This window comes from Melopsittacus undulatus, chromosome 2 (assembly GCF_012275295.1).
Source record: "Melopsittacus undulatus isolate bMelUnd1 chromosome 2, bMelUnd1.mat.Z, whole genome shotgun sequence".
Classification (NCBI taxonomy): Eukaryota; Metazoa; Chordata; class Aves; order Psittaciformes; family Psittaculidae; genus Melopsittacus; species Melopsittacus undulatus.
The window spans coordinates 14,170,579-14,186,651 of record NC_047528.1 but is presented as its reverse complement, the minus strand read 5'-3'; the positions used below and the strand labels follow the sequence as shown (position 1 = coordinate 14,186,651).

Sequence of the window (16,073 nt, the reverse complement as noted above, 5' to 3'; positions counted from 1 at the left end):
GACTGTGAAACTGAGTTTCTTCCTATTTTAAAATCAAGTTTTGATCTTTTTTTCTAAAACATACTATGCTAACTCTTCGGAAATCAAAATAGGAGCTCAGATGGTAAAACACTTTGGCTTATTTATGAAAGAAGTCAAAATATATCATGACAGAAAGGTCTCTTCTCTCTTTTGAATCTATGAACCTGGGAACTGGGATGCAGAAGAAATGCAGCCTTTTTGAAGGTATTATTTTCTGATTAAGAAAAAACTTCTGAGAAAGCATAGTCCATTATATTTAAACCCAACCTTTATATTTAAATGTTGATTCTACTGATATCCATGGGGAGAGAAGGGAGAGGAATCCTACTTAACCTCAGGAAGACAATCTCTTTTTTTTCATTATTTTCTATGCTAATTTTTAAAAACATGACTCTGAATGCTGCATGAACACTGTATGTCAATTTGCCCTGTTATTTGGCACCAGCAGGACAGTCTGAATGATAAAGCAATTTATCAAAATACAGTAAATGAACATGTTGAGCTTGGAACACCCTTTTTCTCTCCCTTTCTGTGTGCATGTCAGTAGTACAATATTTGTCTCTAACACCTGCAGTAGAGAATTAGCAAAAAGTTACATACAGGCAGCAAAAGTAGTTTAAGAATTGAGAAGGGAAGCACACTGCAAGGGAGAATTGCACAGCATCCTGTAGCAGTGCAGACACAAGAGGCAAAACAGAGGGCTGGAGAAATCAAAACAGCTGTTCTCAAAAATGGGCAGGTAAATGAACATGCACTGCTGGCTGCTGGAAGAAGACAAACAGCAGCACCAGTCGCAAGTCAGTGGCTCAGATCTCATGTTCAGACTGTTTTGAAGTGAGTTCCCATGACTCAGTGCCAAGTTCGTCATGATACCATACAGCAGTCTTTGGGCTTGTGTTTGATCATCTCAACACCTGAAGTTACACTGGGGATTTTCTTTCATGTCGTTGAACTGTTGCCTGGAGCTCAGATAGTTAATCTGGGCCAGGGAATACTTCTCAGTGTTTTGATGTCACTGGGGTATTTTGATTTTCTTAGCAACAAGTAATTCTGCCCATATTTTCTAATTTCAGACATATAAGGGCTTTGGTCTACTTTCTGCTTGCATTCTTTTGGTCTGCCATCATGGTTACACTTATTTAGTTAAGACACACATTTTAGCAGTTGTGAGATTTTTCTCCATCTTACTCTAAGCATTCTTGTCCTGGGTTAAGCAGTAACAGTCATTTTTCTCTTTCTTAGTAGCTGGTGCAGTGCTGTGTTTTTTATTTTCAGCTTGGGAACAGCGCTGATAACATCAATGTTTTTAGTTGTTGCTCAGTAATGTATACTCTGAGCAAGCACTTTCTGAGTCTCATGCTCTGCCAGGGAAGAGGGGAAGCCGGGAGGAAGCAGAGACAGGACTCCTAACCCAAACTAGCCAAAGAGATATTCCATATCACAGCACATCATGGCCAGGATGTAAAACTGGGGGCAGCTACCCGGAAGGGTTAGATCACTTCTCGGGTCGGGCTGGGTATCTGTTGGCAGGTGGTGAGTGGTTGTATTCTCTTCCTTCGTTATTACTCATTATTATTGGTGGTAGCAGTAGTGATTTGTGTTATACCTTAGTTACTGGACTGTTCTTATCTCAACCTGTGGGAGCTACATTCTTTCGATTCTCCTCCCCATCCCTCCGGGAGCTGGGGGAGGAAGGGGGGAGTGACCAAACGGCTGCTTGGTACTGAATTACTGGCTGGGCTTAAACCACAACAGTGGGTTATGTCAATGAAAACGCAAAGTGATTTCCTCTGTAATTTCCTCCCTCCTCTTTTTGGTACTGAGTCTCCCTCCTGGAGAGGGGGGAGGAAGAAGTGGGGAAATGAGGGAGCAGCTGCCTGGTTCTGAGTTACCGACTGGGCTTAAACCATGACAATTCTCAAATCTTTCACAGATTCTAAACTGGGGGATAGGTTTGTTTCCATCACTTGCTGCTCTCCTAGATAACAGAAGTCATAGTGCTGCCCTGAATTAATACCTGGAGATACATTTTTTTTTAGTTGTAATTCCCCAGTAAACCCCAGAACCACTTACAAATTTCATCTGTTTGCTGTAGTACAGTACATATGAACATGCTCTTCTCTGTCACCTTTATAGACCTTTTAGAAGGTAGATCAGTAGAATCCACAAGTTCCTAAGTACAGATTGAAAATACTTGACTCATTTTAGGAAAAGATCAAATCTTACCTTTCAATTTTTCAGTGATGAAAAATATACAACTTTGACACTTCCATAGCTTTCCACACTGAAAAATATGTCTTTTATTTCTAATTTTAAGTTGTTTAATTCTGACTTTCACCTTGATACATTACTGCTCACTAGACAAAATAGCCTTCTAGAATCAATATCCTACCTCTGCAAAATAGTTGTGACCCTTCTGATTTTCTCCTTGACAAGCTAAATGGTTCATGATTTTTAAGCTTTTCCCTTAATGGCATGTTTCTCAACCTCTAACCAATCCTGTGGTTTTTCTCTCAGTGTTTTTCACTTTATTACAGTCCCTTTTTAGACTATATTCAGAGGAAGATGAAGCAGCATTCTAATAATAACAGAAGAAAGGATAATGCCCCTACTCTAATAGATATTTGCCTCTTCAAATAAATATCCAAGGATCACAGTCATAAAGCACAAAACCTTGGGTTTTGCTAGTTAACCATATTTTCAGTGTTCTAAGGGGTGGGAACACAGCACGTTTGTGCTCCATGGCCCAACTGTGTGACACTGGAGTATTTCCCAACCAGCAAATGATATCAGAGAGGTATCCCATTGAGTTGATAATTTTTTCTGTATCAGTGCTTTTTGGGATTAGCTGCTTAGCTGGTAACTATGAATGTATTTGCTCCCTATGCTCTCTCTATAGACAGCGGAGAGAAACTGGACCTTCCAGAAAACAATTTATCCCAGCCCAGCCCAACTGCCTAAAACCGCTGGGCTAGAGTGCCCTCTGATGGGTATCCAATTTTCTCCACGAGCAGTGAGAACCTCTGTTTCTGGCTTGCACCAGACACTTTCAGAAGACTAAAATGAGGTGAGATGGATGCTACAGGCACTGGAGAGTGCTGCCATTGGCTGTTTTAAAGCATAAACTATGCCAGGGCTCAGCTTCACAGTTCTGTTCAGTACCCACACTATTCATAGTACTGGTGTTATATCTCTATATAACACCAGTACTATAAATCATCATATTACTCCCCCAAGGTTTTTGTCATCTGCAAAAGTCATGAGTGATGACTGCATTTTTCCCAAGTCATTGTTGGAAGTGCAAATCAATGCAGAAGCAAAAATCTGCCTACGTGGCACTATCTTGCAAAGAACCCATTTAATAATGTTTCCTTTTTTTAGTAAACACTTTTAAACCTGTCATTTAATGAGTTTTGAAAGCATTTAGTATGCATGACTTTCACTTCATATGATTTAAATTGTGTGGTACCAAGTCAAATGCCTTATGAAAGCTGTAATTTGATGCTATTCTGTTTGTCAACCAGATTTCCAAGTTAGCGTGATAAGATTTTCCAGGTTGATTAGCATCAATTATATTTTTCTTTTAATTTGTATTAATTGAGTCTCATATCAACTGTTACAATATGCTATCAGGATTTCAGTCAGGCTGACAGATTTGTAATTACCTAGGTCATCACACTTATACATCAGTATGTCATTTTGTGTAGTAATAGTGATTTGCTGTAGGTCTTCATATAGAAATTACTTGATGCTTTAAATTATCCCAAACCCTTAGAATGCAGATTAGCCAATGTCCTAGAATGTTCTCCAGAAAATTAAAATCCAGTGATTTGTTCACAAAACTGCCTAAGCATAATCCAAACCCCACACCCTTTGATATGGGGTTGTATGACACCTTATTATGAAGATACTATTTTGTGTTGTAGTGGGCTTAGTGCTTTTCAAAGTGAATTGAGAAGCTGTAGCAACAGACATTGAAACACAGGCCTTTTCTACAAAGGTACACCAATGTGTGTCAGTCTTGCTGCTCTATCCCAGAATCTTCTGTACCGCTGGACACCAAATGGAAAAATATGGGATTTTTTTTTATACCAGGGCTAACATAAATACCTGAGAATTGATAAAGCCTCTGTTTGGAACCCCACAGTAATATTCCCTGGTGTTATCTGGCCTGATAAAAATACTTCTCTCTTTTACAACAAAAATATTACTGCTTTAGAACAAAGGTGCTTTGCACAGGCAGGAACATAAATGTACCATGAAAGTATGATAGGAGTTATACACAGCTTCTTTTGATATGTATCAGACATTGGTGGTGAAATCTACTTGCCTGTTTTCATCATTGTCTAATTTATGAGGTCCCATGCTGTTTTACTTGAGTTCTCCAACAAGCACCTGTGCTTCAGAAACAGGAACTTCTCTTATTCATCACAGCGTAAAAAGAGTATATACAATTTTTGAAAGAAAAAAAAAAGGTAAGAAAATCTCAGTTCTGTGCCCTGGTCATCTTGAGCAAGTTTAAACTTAAAGTCTATAGTAAACCACAGAGCACATTAGCCAAAGAGCTGGGGAGTGTTTTAGGAGAAACCTGTTCCAGTCCTGTGGCAAAGCTGGACCTGTGTAGCCAGGGATGTATACGACCAGAAAGATGACAAGAGTCTAGCTCCAGATCCAGCTCCTGGGAAGATGTATATGGATTTTATATAAGAAAATTGATATGCATGAAGCTGGATATGGAAAGAGAAACAGTCTTGGAAACAGAGCCCTTTCTTGACTGAATGATGCAACTGCTCAGAGACTGACAAAACGCCTTTTGTCTGCTTTCTGGGTGGAAGATAATCTGTCCTTCCTTCTCTTCCACCTCCATTGCCTCAAAGCAGCTGCTGCATGCCCTCAAGGGAAAACAATTACATGCTCTAGCTCTCTGAGAGACAGAGGGCTTGAGTGAATGAAGAATGACTTCACCAAGGGGTTGTGGTAAAGGTCATGGTATTGACCACCTCCTTTTGTCCTAAAAGGTACCTGCACTAAGAAGAGAGAGAGGTAGCTGGCATCCTACTGACGTTCTCTGCCAGTTCCTTGTAATGTAATTGGAAAGGGACAGATACATTGACTTGAAGGAAAAGGAGACATTTCTGGAGCTTCCCTTGTATTCATTGCCTGTATGTCCTCTGTTTGACTTTGCTACTATTAGGATGATGGAATTGGCCACCTTCCCTCTGTTTGCCCTGTTGAAATGGGCACTTAAAAAAATATAGGCACATCTGCTCACAAAGGAAGCACTGTTGGAGCCTTTCCATCATCTACCACATGGGAGCAGGATTATGGTTTGCTGTCATTTTTGGGGAACATGAAAGGGATAAAGAACTATGAATTATACATAACAGAGATGCACCCTACTGGTTCCTTAAAACATACAAGATGTTTCAGTCCCATTGTCATCCTAACATTCATACAGCCAGAGGCGGTCCTCCCAGTGTAACAGGACTCACCCAATATTCCTGATACAGCACTGTAATTGACATTCTTCTCTTCTACTAGTGAGGTGGTTTCATGGTGTTAAAGGTCCAGCAGCACGTTTGCAATTCCTTAAATTGGCTAAGACTGTATGAAACGTCTTAAGAAATAAACTGAATTGGTAAGGATTTATTACAGAACTGTTAAAACCTGATTGTCTTTTCTGTCTTCACTTAATTTTTATTGCAGCTAATGGAAGGAAAAAGTGTATTAAATCAGCAGTCCTCACATACCTTTGGTTTTGACTTAAACACTTCCAGGCAGTAATACTACCTAATATAATCTTTAACATCAGACTCAGTTTAATAAGAGTCTAAGTTACTAGGAATGAGCTTTGTATGAAAAGCTTTGGGCAGTGCTTGGCATGGCAGAAAAGCTCATGTATCTGTCCCAGGAACAACTGTGAGTTTTCTTCATCCCACGTGTTTCTTCAGCAGTTCCCCCACGGAGCCTCCTCACCCGCCCCAGTGTACCTCGGTGACTGACTCACACCAGCCTAACGGATAACCTTTACGTGGCTGCTGCGGGCCCGAGGGCGACGGGGCACTTGGGTGCGGGCCCCTCTGCTGGGAGGGAGCTCCGTCGTCCCGGCGGGGCAGGTTCACTCCCACTGGGGCCACTCCACCCCCCACCCCCCTGCACTACCTGCCCCTCCCGCTGCTTTCTGCCCGGGCTGCAGACGGCGAGACCTGTGGGTGCCGCCCCCCCCCTACTGCCCGCGGGCCGCCCCCTTCCCCACGGGCCGCCTCTCCCCGCCGGCCCCGCCGCGCACCGCGGGGCGCTCCCGCCGCTCCAGACCGCGGTGGCGGCTCTTGCCGAGCGGAGCGGCGCGGTGCGGGCGGCAGCGGGGCGCAGGAAGAGCGGCTGCGGCAGCCCCTGCCGGGTCCCGACACGGGCAGGGCTCACCTTGGCCGAGCCTGGCCGCCCCCTGCATCGGGGCGGAAAGTTCAGCGCGCAGGAAGTTTGGGGCAGCTCGGAGAGTAACTCGGCAGCTGTGACTGCTGCTTCGGGTTGGGAAGCAACCCACAACACAACAACCAAAAAGCCTGTGAAAGGGGAAAGAACACGGGCGAGAGAAGCACCCGTGGGGGGGGAGAGCCGGGTTTCTTTGCAGAGCCACGGTCCTGTTCACAGCGGATCCCAATGCAACTGCTCATCCTCCTCCTCTTTTACGCTGTAGTCTGTGCGAACTTTTGCAGCCGTCAGGGCACTACTGCCCCTGCCCAGAGCGGATCTATAAAAGCCCTGCGGTCCTCCAATATCAGGCGGGATGGTAAGTGTCCCTTTGACTTTTTTATTCCCAAGGGCTGGATTTGCAGAGGAACACCGGAGCGCGACCCGGGGGCTCCCCCACCCCTTTACCAGCGAGCAGGGGCTCTCGGTGCTCTGTCCGGGCGGGGATCGGCAGGGGAGTGTGTGACCAGGTGGCGGGCAGGAGGTGTGGGTTGGGCCGAGGGGACCGCTCTGTCTAAGGCTGCACCTCCGGGGCGTCCCAAACTTTTCAAGGCACCTTCGAGGAGGTTTCCCGACAGCCGAGGTGCCGGCGGAGCCCTCAGCGTCCGATCCCCCCCTCCCACCCGCCCCCCACACTATGGGCAGCACCTCGCCCCTGGCAGCGCGGGGTGCCCGGTCCCAGCTGCCTTGGAGAGCCCTCTCCGGCACCCGCTGGTACCGTTTCCTCTGCGTCCCGCTCATGTGCCGACGCCAGGGGCAGTGCGGGGAGGGCTGCGGGACTGCGGTAGCTGCAGCCCGAGCGGGGCCCTGCGCTGTGCCCCGCGGTGTCCCGTCGGGGCGCCGTGTGGGGAGCTAAGGAGCTCGCAGGAACTGCGGCCGTGCGGCCTCGCGGGCCTCGCCGCCGTCGCCTCAGGGCGCTTTGCGGGAGCGCGGGTCCTCGCCCGGCCCCGGGGCTGTTCGGGGCTGCTGAGCAGTGCTCTGCCAGGACTCGCCTCTTCCCTTGTGCCCACTGCGCCGTGTGCGGGAGCGGGATGCCCGGTGATGGCGAGCACCAAGGGCAGCTGCGGGCTATCGGACACTGCCCGCCTGGGAGTAAGGGAGGTTTCAGTCTTCGCGTTTGAACTGTGGCGCATTTCCCGCGGCGAGCGCCCGGCAGAGGATTTCCTGGACAGCTGAGGTGCTGTCGACGGTCTGCAAGTGAGCGGTCAGCATGGCCATGTGCGTGGGCCCGTGGTGCATGAATATGTAGGCCGTGTAAGGACAGCACCACTGAAATTTGCCTTTGTAATACGCTTGTTCGTGATTAAAGATAAAGAATACCAAGTCCTTTGGTTTAGGAAAAGCAATGAGCCTCTGGCTGGGGAGCAGCCTCCACCTTCACATAGGGAAGACCTGCTTTTGCACGTTGCAGCAGACCTTCTTGCAGAGCAAAATGCAGGATGTGCTCCCTGAAAATGAGCAGTTAGGTTCAGTCTTCACATTAACATCTTCCAGTTGCCAGAATTTATATATTTTATAAGCCCTTAAAATAAAAACCAACCAAAAACCCAAAACAGTCACTTGAGCCATTTCCAAGATTGTACTCTGTATTTGCCAGTGTTCAGCAAACTTTTCAGTTATTTTTCATCAAGTATACAGTGTGTGTAATGGGTATACAGTTTATTTAGGAAGGTGTTTTTGTTTCAGCTTTGGAGCCATATTGAACATAATAATCTTTTGAATGCCTTTCCTAGTCACTGAAAAAAGGCATAGTGAAGTTGAAGAGGCTTTTTCTTAGAACTGAGATAGTGACCCTGGAAACAAGACAGAATTGCAGTTCCTTCTGTTTCAGAAGTCAAATTTAATCTAATGGAAAAGTTATGTGTTATAAAATCATATATCTCTTATTTCTGTTTTATCCTTTCAAATTATTATGTATTTTGTCAAGCTCCATGTCTTGTTGCCTACCATCTTAAACTTCATAGAAGACCTGAGACCATCTCTGAACTAAGCTTCCAAGTCAAACTCCAAACAATCGTTTTTGTAGAAAACTGCAGTGATTTATCTAAAACTTCAAAATGTGTTTTACTCCAATCTTCTGTGCAGTCAGTGAAGAAACCAGTAACCCTTATTATAAATAAATATTTCAGCTTACTGGCAGTGTGATGGATGTTTTACTCCACTGAAGGTGACTTCTTGTGGTGAAATTGCGTCATGGCGTGATTAAGAGAAGAAGCCTCTGTAAAATGATTAGTTAATTGCCCTTTTCCTACCTGTGATCCTTGAATGTTGTGATTAAGCTTTGTACCTTTAAAATGATCTTCTGCAACTTGTAGTGGCTGAACTGTCTGGATATGCAGATGGACTGGTACTGGGGCTGTTGGAAAGTGACAGATCCATATGAAATTACATACTACATTTGCCTTGCCCAGGGCCATATGCAGGTGAGGCCTACAGTCTACAGACATAGGGAAACACATCCACACCAAAGTCAGGCACCTCTGCAGTCCTATAGCGGGTGTCATCCATGTGCTAAGGAGGTAACACACTTTCAGAAGGACCACATGCCCCATAGGAGGCTGCAGCCTTGCTGTCTCATTGTGCCTGGGAAACCTCCCGCATTTTTCCCTTCAAAGGATGGTGTGTTTTGGTGTGGCCAGTGAAGCTGGGCACTGGGTCACAGCATCTAAAGCAGATCAGCTGCTACTCACCCTGATGTTACTCAAATGAACTGAACTGTTGCTTGAGTTTGTTGACTAAAGCTCTATATTTGTGCAGCCAAAGGTTATGAGCCGTATTCCAAATGTTGCATGCATGTGATGAGCTCACAGCAAAGTGTTTAGACCACAGCTGGCTGTGGGCCACTAAAAGTATTTCTTTTATAATTTTCTGTGGTGTTTGTGTCTTGTTTTGGTCTGAAGCGCTGATATGGAATAGCATTAAAGACATGTGGGTTGCATTGCTGAGTGAGACAGTATTTTTGTTCTGTAAATATTTGCAGACATGACAATATGGACTTGGATCTAAGAGCACACAATACACTGAGGGTAATATGTTCCAACATTTTCTCTCTAAATGCACAGCAGGGATGAAAACTAATTTAATATTTTGTCCTGGGTTGATGATCATGAATGTTATGTTGTGGAATTAAGAGAGATACTGAGGAGGAAGCAATGTCTGTTTAGCTCTTTAAAAACATGTCATATCTTGGCAAGTCCAAGACCACCTGCACATTTTATTATAAAAGAAAACAATCATTTGAATTCCAGCTCTTTGTTACCTCCAAGCAAGATAAGCTAGTGGTACTGCATACACAGAGCTTTAATATGGAGAGTTGGTCTTGCTTTCGGCCAAAACAAACCTTTGCATTGTGCATGATTCAAGATTGTCTTTCTTCTTTCAGCCTAAAAGAGGTTGGTGATTGTTCTTACTTAAGACTGAGGTTGCTCTTGGAAGCAATCTATAGATGAAGGGCAGCACGTACAAAAAATTGCCATTTCATGGATACCAAACTTAAACAGACTGTACTTCCTGCTGAAGGTAGTAAGAATATAAATAATCTGCTTACAAGACATCCTCTTGTCCTAGTGGAAGGACAGGCGTTGATGATTCAGCTGTCCAGTGTAACACAAATCAATTATTTAAAGTGTCCTGGAGATGCCAGCCTCCTTGATAGCACATGTAGTGGTATTTACTTAAAGTGTTTGTTTATGTGATTACCTGTTAGGTCCTTTGAAGTTTATCAGAATAGCACACAGAGAGGGCTTCCAGATGCTTGTGTTGTTCTCTGTGCTTCAGTTTCCAGATTTGCATTATGCAGGTAATACTGCTGAATTATAACAAGTCGGCTATTTTGTTTCTGCTGTTTTGCTACGATGTGTAGTTGGAGATGAAAAGTGGAAATGAAAGCCGCTAAGTAGTATTATTTACTGTATGGTGTCTAACTGAAACATCAGTTGCTCATTCTTATTGAACAAACATCTGTATGAATGCTCAATCTAGGAAAGCGTCTCATCTGTATACTCTGTATTCAGACTAAGCATCACTATACATATTTTAAACATTAAAAAACAAAGTTTAAATAAAAGGCAGAAGAGACAACATAGTGTCAAATAGTTTCAGTGTGTAAACAAATGAAATCCATGGAATCAGTATCTTCTGATGTGGATTTGAAACCATAACATAACAGGCAAAGAGATAAGATTATGGGCTCTTATGGTTTTCATTAGGTTTAAAAAAAAAATAAAAAAGAGTTTTCAAACTTTGGTTTGTTTGTGCACCACCAAAATACAAAAAAAAGTTCTGTACTATTCTGGGGAAATGGGAACAGCTTTTTGCTCTTTGGTGGACTGTCTAAAGGGATGTGTGCCATTAACTCTACCCTCCTCTTCCCTGTTTTGGCCTGTGCCTAAACATAGGGAAAAACATTCGATGATTTGTGCAGTATTGTCTCACCAAATAGGTGTTAACTGCCTGCTAATGGTTAAAGATATAATTGAGATTGTTTTTTTTTTCTCTTGTTACTTTGAAACGACTCTTGCATGACTAGTGTAGGAGCACCAGTTTTGGAATGCACTTTTTGAATTCTTTAATAATAGACTTATTTGCCTGATTTTTAAAAGTTTTCTGGTAACATAAAATTGTGTCAGCTGGAAAACAGCTATAAAAAATTTGTCACTTTAAGCTTTATTTTCATGATTATTTTTGTAGGTTTTATATCCGAAAAAAAAAAGTATCTTTCAGGCTTCATCAGATAAAAAAAAACCCACCTTGAAAATTTACCTGCAGTAGTGCACTTTGGTCCACAATTTTTTGACTTTGATGATGTCTCTTATCTGTATAATTACTGTTTGGGCTGAAGTATCAAAGCTTATTGCATGAGAACTCCAACCCTGACTCAGCAGCAAGCAGTATGAAGGAATTCTGCAAAGGAGCTTTGAAACATGTTTTATCCTGCAGATGTGTATCTTATAATGGAAGCCACTACAAACTCTCCAGCCAGTCTCTTGACACTTACTGTTTCTTCTTTTTTTGTTTAAAATGTAATTGCATGAAATGAATTTAGGCCAGGTAATTCTCAAAACACTTGCAGAGAAAACTTGATGATTTTATTACTTTGATTCTTAGAAACTGAACACTGCTGAAAATTCTGAAATAATGGATTTTTCACACTGTGATCCCACAGAGAAGTTGTTTTATAAAACACTTAGGAATAGGCATAAATAGGAAAAACTTGGGGAATCATACTGCAACAACATTTTTCATATTCTTAACTTTGAGAATCTTTATAATTGCATTAAAGTCAAAGGGCTCAGTCCTACATGATTCTTGCGATAACAAAGCTCGAATAGCTCGTATGCGCGTAAGATGATGTATAATTGTATCTTTCAGTGAAGCAAGAGTACAAGTATTTGCAAAATTTAGAATAATAGAATAATTTAGTTAGGAAAAGACCTTTAAGATCATCAAGTTCAACCACGACATCTGTCACTAAATCATGTCCCAAGGGCCACATATACATGTCCTTTAAATCTCTCCAGGAGTGGTGACTGTACCATGTCCATGGCGATCCTCTTTATAAGATGTTGTTAGTTGTGCAATTTACCGAATTTAGGTTGAAAGAAACAGTTATGGTTAAAATATTTTCAGTTTTCCAGGTTGCAGGTGGTAGTTTTGAAACTAATTTACATGTTAGTTCTTTAGTGAAAAGGAACTTACAGGGAAAAGGATTCTGGAAGGCAGAAATTCTTTTAACAAAATAATATCCCAGTTCAGAACATTAAATTTCTGGCACTCCTTTAGACTGGATGTAAATATTAGATAAAGGAACAGATCTGCAAAATCAGTATCATTTATACAGCAAGAAATTCATTTGGGGGGCGTTAAATTAAAAGGACAGGAAATGGCTTTCATTTCATAGCTGTAATAATACTATATGTAAGAAGATGTAGAAGTTTATGTTTTATGCTCCAGTCTTTTCATATGGATGATCTTGCTTATATTAAAATATATCTACAGCAAATTACAGATTGGTCTCTTTAACAGCAAATAAAGTATCTTACACAACTGGTTCTGAACACCAGAAAAATAGGCAGCTGCCTGTGGTATCAGAGACCAAAAGGCTTCAAAATGTCCAGCTCTTTGTTGCCTCCGGAGCAATAATAAGGACCTCCAGAGGTCCTTTCCAACCTCAACTGTACTGTAATGGAACCTAGTCCAGTGACAAAAGGGTGACAATTGATGGAACCCATACTCTGTCAGAAGCAGTGGTCATCTTCTCTGTCTCTTCAATCCTGCTCTACCTCTTTCCCACTCTCACCCCTTTTCCCATGTACACCAGCAGCAGGAACATGAAATCTGGTTCTCCCATGTATCTGGACCTAGCTGTGTCCCTCCTTGGCTCTTTTCCATTCCTTGTGTAGCAACATTCAATTTTACCTACACAACTGAGAAACCTTGAGTTAGCTCTCAACATTCGTAGCATATTCCTAACCCTAGAGAAGAGATGTCTGCCCCTGCTTACTCTGGCTTTTGTGGAACTGCAGGAATTTGACACTAGGATATTAAATGAGTCCTAAGAAATACCATGAACGTTCCATATTGGCATTCTTTATAGTAAAAATTTGCCCCCTAATGCAAATTTGATGATTTGGAAAATTTGTTAGTACTCCTTTTAGTTCGTTGATTCAAGCTGTATTCAAGAATTGCCTCCAAAAATCCTATTATATTCATGAGGTTGATTACATCATGCCATGTTTTGGATAAAAGAGACCTCTTATATCCCTGCTTCTGTTGAGGATATCTTGGCTAAAATACTGGATTGTGTTAGGTTACTTGGCAGTTTGTTTCAAATCAGTCTCCTATTTACAAAGCTAAGGAAGTGTCCTGTTTACAGTGTCAAACTGGCTAGATTTTCTTTAGGGAATTTGCATTTGGCTCCAGTATTTTTGGTAGTGAATAAATCCTACATGATCTCAAGCTTCCTATTGTGCTTGAGTAATCTTCAGTTTCATGCTTCCTTTTTGATCTGTGTCCCATGCTGTGAAAGCCAACATCCCATATTTCTGCTTTGGCAGTCAGAGCTCTGCATGTTTGGAGATGGTGCAGGAGAACACACTTTTACTTCCCCACAGATTTCCTGCCAATGTATTTTAGCCCTGCTGTGCATGGGTCTTGATGATGTGAGACTCTGTAAAAATATTTAATAAACACTTGGTCCATGAAAAATTTGAAAAATAGCAGTCTTGACCTTCTTTGCACTGAAATCAATGACAAAGCTTCCATCAGCTCTTACTGCAGCAGGGTCTGGCTCACACTTTACACAAATTAATACAGGATAAAATAAAAATGGTTAGGAATTCAGTGATGACTTTGTCACAGGGTCATAAAATCGTAGAATCATTTAGGTTGGAAAAGATTGAATCCAATCATAAACTTAACACTGCCAACTCCACCACTAAACCATGTCCCAGACTTCCACATCTACACGTACTTCAAATCCTGCCAGGGATGGTGACTTCTCGGGGCAGCCTGTTCCAATGCCTGGCAACACTTTTAGTGAAGAAATTCTTCCTAATATCCAATCTAAACCTCCCCTTGTGCAACTTGAGGCCATTTCTTCTTGTCCTATTGCTTGTTACTTGGGAGAAGGAACCAACATTCACCTTGCTGCAAGCTCCTTTCAGGTCGCTATGGAGTGCAATAAGGTCTCCCCTGACTCTCCTTTTCTCCAGGCTAAACAACCCTAGTTCCCTCAGCCACTCCTCATGAGACTTGTGCACTAGACCCTTCACCAGCTTCATTGCTCTTTGGATGTGCTCTGGCACCTCAATGTCTTCCTTGTAGTGAGTGGCTTATGTAGGTAAGCTTTACAATACTCGCAACTAAGATATTCAGTTAGCGTCCATGCACTGAAAAAATCTTTTGCATTGATAGACATGAAGTGGCAACTAATGTAGTTACACTTCATGTATCAGAAGTACAGAACAAAGCCTCATGGGTTCAGTGTGTCTGGCTGCTTTTTCTCCTATACTGACATTCCTACGTGTCACTCACAGGATATCCTACAAAAGACTTTAGCAGCAGTACGTTTCTAAACAATACTTTAAGGAAACCTGTCAGTATTTTTCAGTGTCTTGCATTGTTTGTTTATTTTTTAAAGAGGGCTCCAACAGTAATATATGTGGGGTTTTGTTATTGTTTCATCTTGGATCAGTTGCAGAAAATTTTTGTCATACTTGAATGTATTTCTAATCTGATGTCACCCACAATAAAAGTGTAGTGAAGATAAAGCAGAGGTCCAGACAGTTTAGAGAGAAGGAATAAAAATAGTTACAATGAATGTTGATTACCAGAAGTACTGTGGAACTTGGAAACCCTTTATGCACTGTTGTGCCCTTAATTTGTCAACGAGGAATTTGCTTGAAAGATAAATCCTTTGCTTTAGCAAACCAGTGACTGTAGTGCTGCATGAAAATAGCAAGTAGATGGTAATAATGCCTTGGGATTCTTTGTGGAAATGGACTGAACACAGTTTTTTTTAATCACAATGTCTCAGCAGGGATAAACACTGATAGGAATGATTTCACTAACACATCCAGATGTCAGTAAAAGGGTTGAAGACCTAATCACAGAAGCCTACAGAGAATTTGCTGCTTTGAAATTGATAGAAAGCTCTAAAGTTACACTACTGTTTCTTTTCCTGGATCAGGTTGTAGGCCTGTTCCCTTGCTGCTGGATGTCACCTTCACATTGCTGTGGTAGGCTGCTGAATGTTTGGAAGTCAGCACGGGGAATGCTAGTTTGCTTCACTGTTGTCCTTATGGTGTGACCTTAGGCTTCCAAACTCCCATCACTGTTGTACGGGTGGGATGGCTATGTAGTTCTCAAAAGGATAAAAGATATTCTTTGCTCCTTCCATCTCCATAATTGCAGAGAACAATTCTTTGCCTGAGTAGACTTGGTTTTATTTTTGTTTGTAATTAAGATTTTTCACCCAGGTATGCGTTTCTTACCAGTTCACATTGTTCATTAGATCCTGGAAAGTGGAAGCCAAAGTTAACCTCTTCTTCCAAGAAAGAGATAAAATACTTGCATCACACTGTAGTGAGATGGCTGCTGCTAATACATGTGATCTGCTTTTACAAAATCAGCATGTGCAAATGTGAACCTCCAAAGTCAGTTCTGTCAGTGCACACCATGTTTACCGTCTAGTACAGGCAGGGTGTTTTGAGTGGTGCTTCTGAGACAAGCCCACCTTTGCAGTACCTGTGAGGAATGCTGAGATGCCTTGAGTATGTCTGTGGACATGCATGGCAGAGCCGAGTTTTGCTGATACATCCCCTTTTCTATACATACAGCCTGCCTCCCAACAGACTTCCAGAAACAAATAATTTCTTTGGCAAAATGACAATATGGAAACAAGCATCACTTCAGAAAATAAACTTTGCAGCACAGAGGAACCTCATGCCATACTCTAGTGCATATCTGAGGACCAATCCTGAACCTGCATTGTTGCCACAATGGCAAGCAGAGAAGGATGAGAAGTAGATCGTGTGGCTGCTCAACTTGCTCTTTGTTCAGTCCCCTGTTCACAGCAATCA

At 42.4% G+C, this 16,073-nt stretch overlaps 1 protein-coding gene across 5 annotated transcripts in view; it reads left to right on the top strand.

Moving 5' to 3' along the window:
* Positions 1–6,322: 6,322 nt before the first annotated feature.
* PDGFD (platelet derived growth factor D) overlaps positions 6,323–16,073 on the top strand; it is a 138,144-nt gene continuing 128,393 nt past the window's right edge. For 2 of the 5 annotated variants that reach the window (XM_034074475.1, XM_034074470.1), the window contains exon 1: positions 6,324–6,811. In XM_034074475.1, coding sequence (XP_033930366.1) covers positions 6,682–6,811 — 130 coding nt within the window. In that variant the 5' untranslated portion in view covers positions 6,324–6,681. Of the gene's footprint in view, positions 6,812–16,073 lie in introns of all 5 variants that reach the window. The other 3 variants (XM_034074472.1, XM_034074474.1, XM_034074473.1) reach the window with 3 other exon arrangements.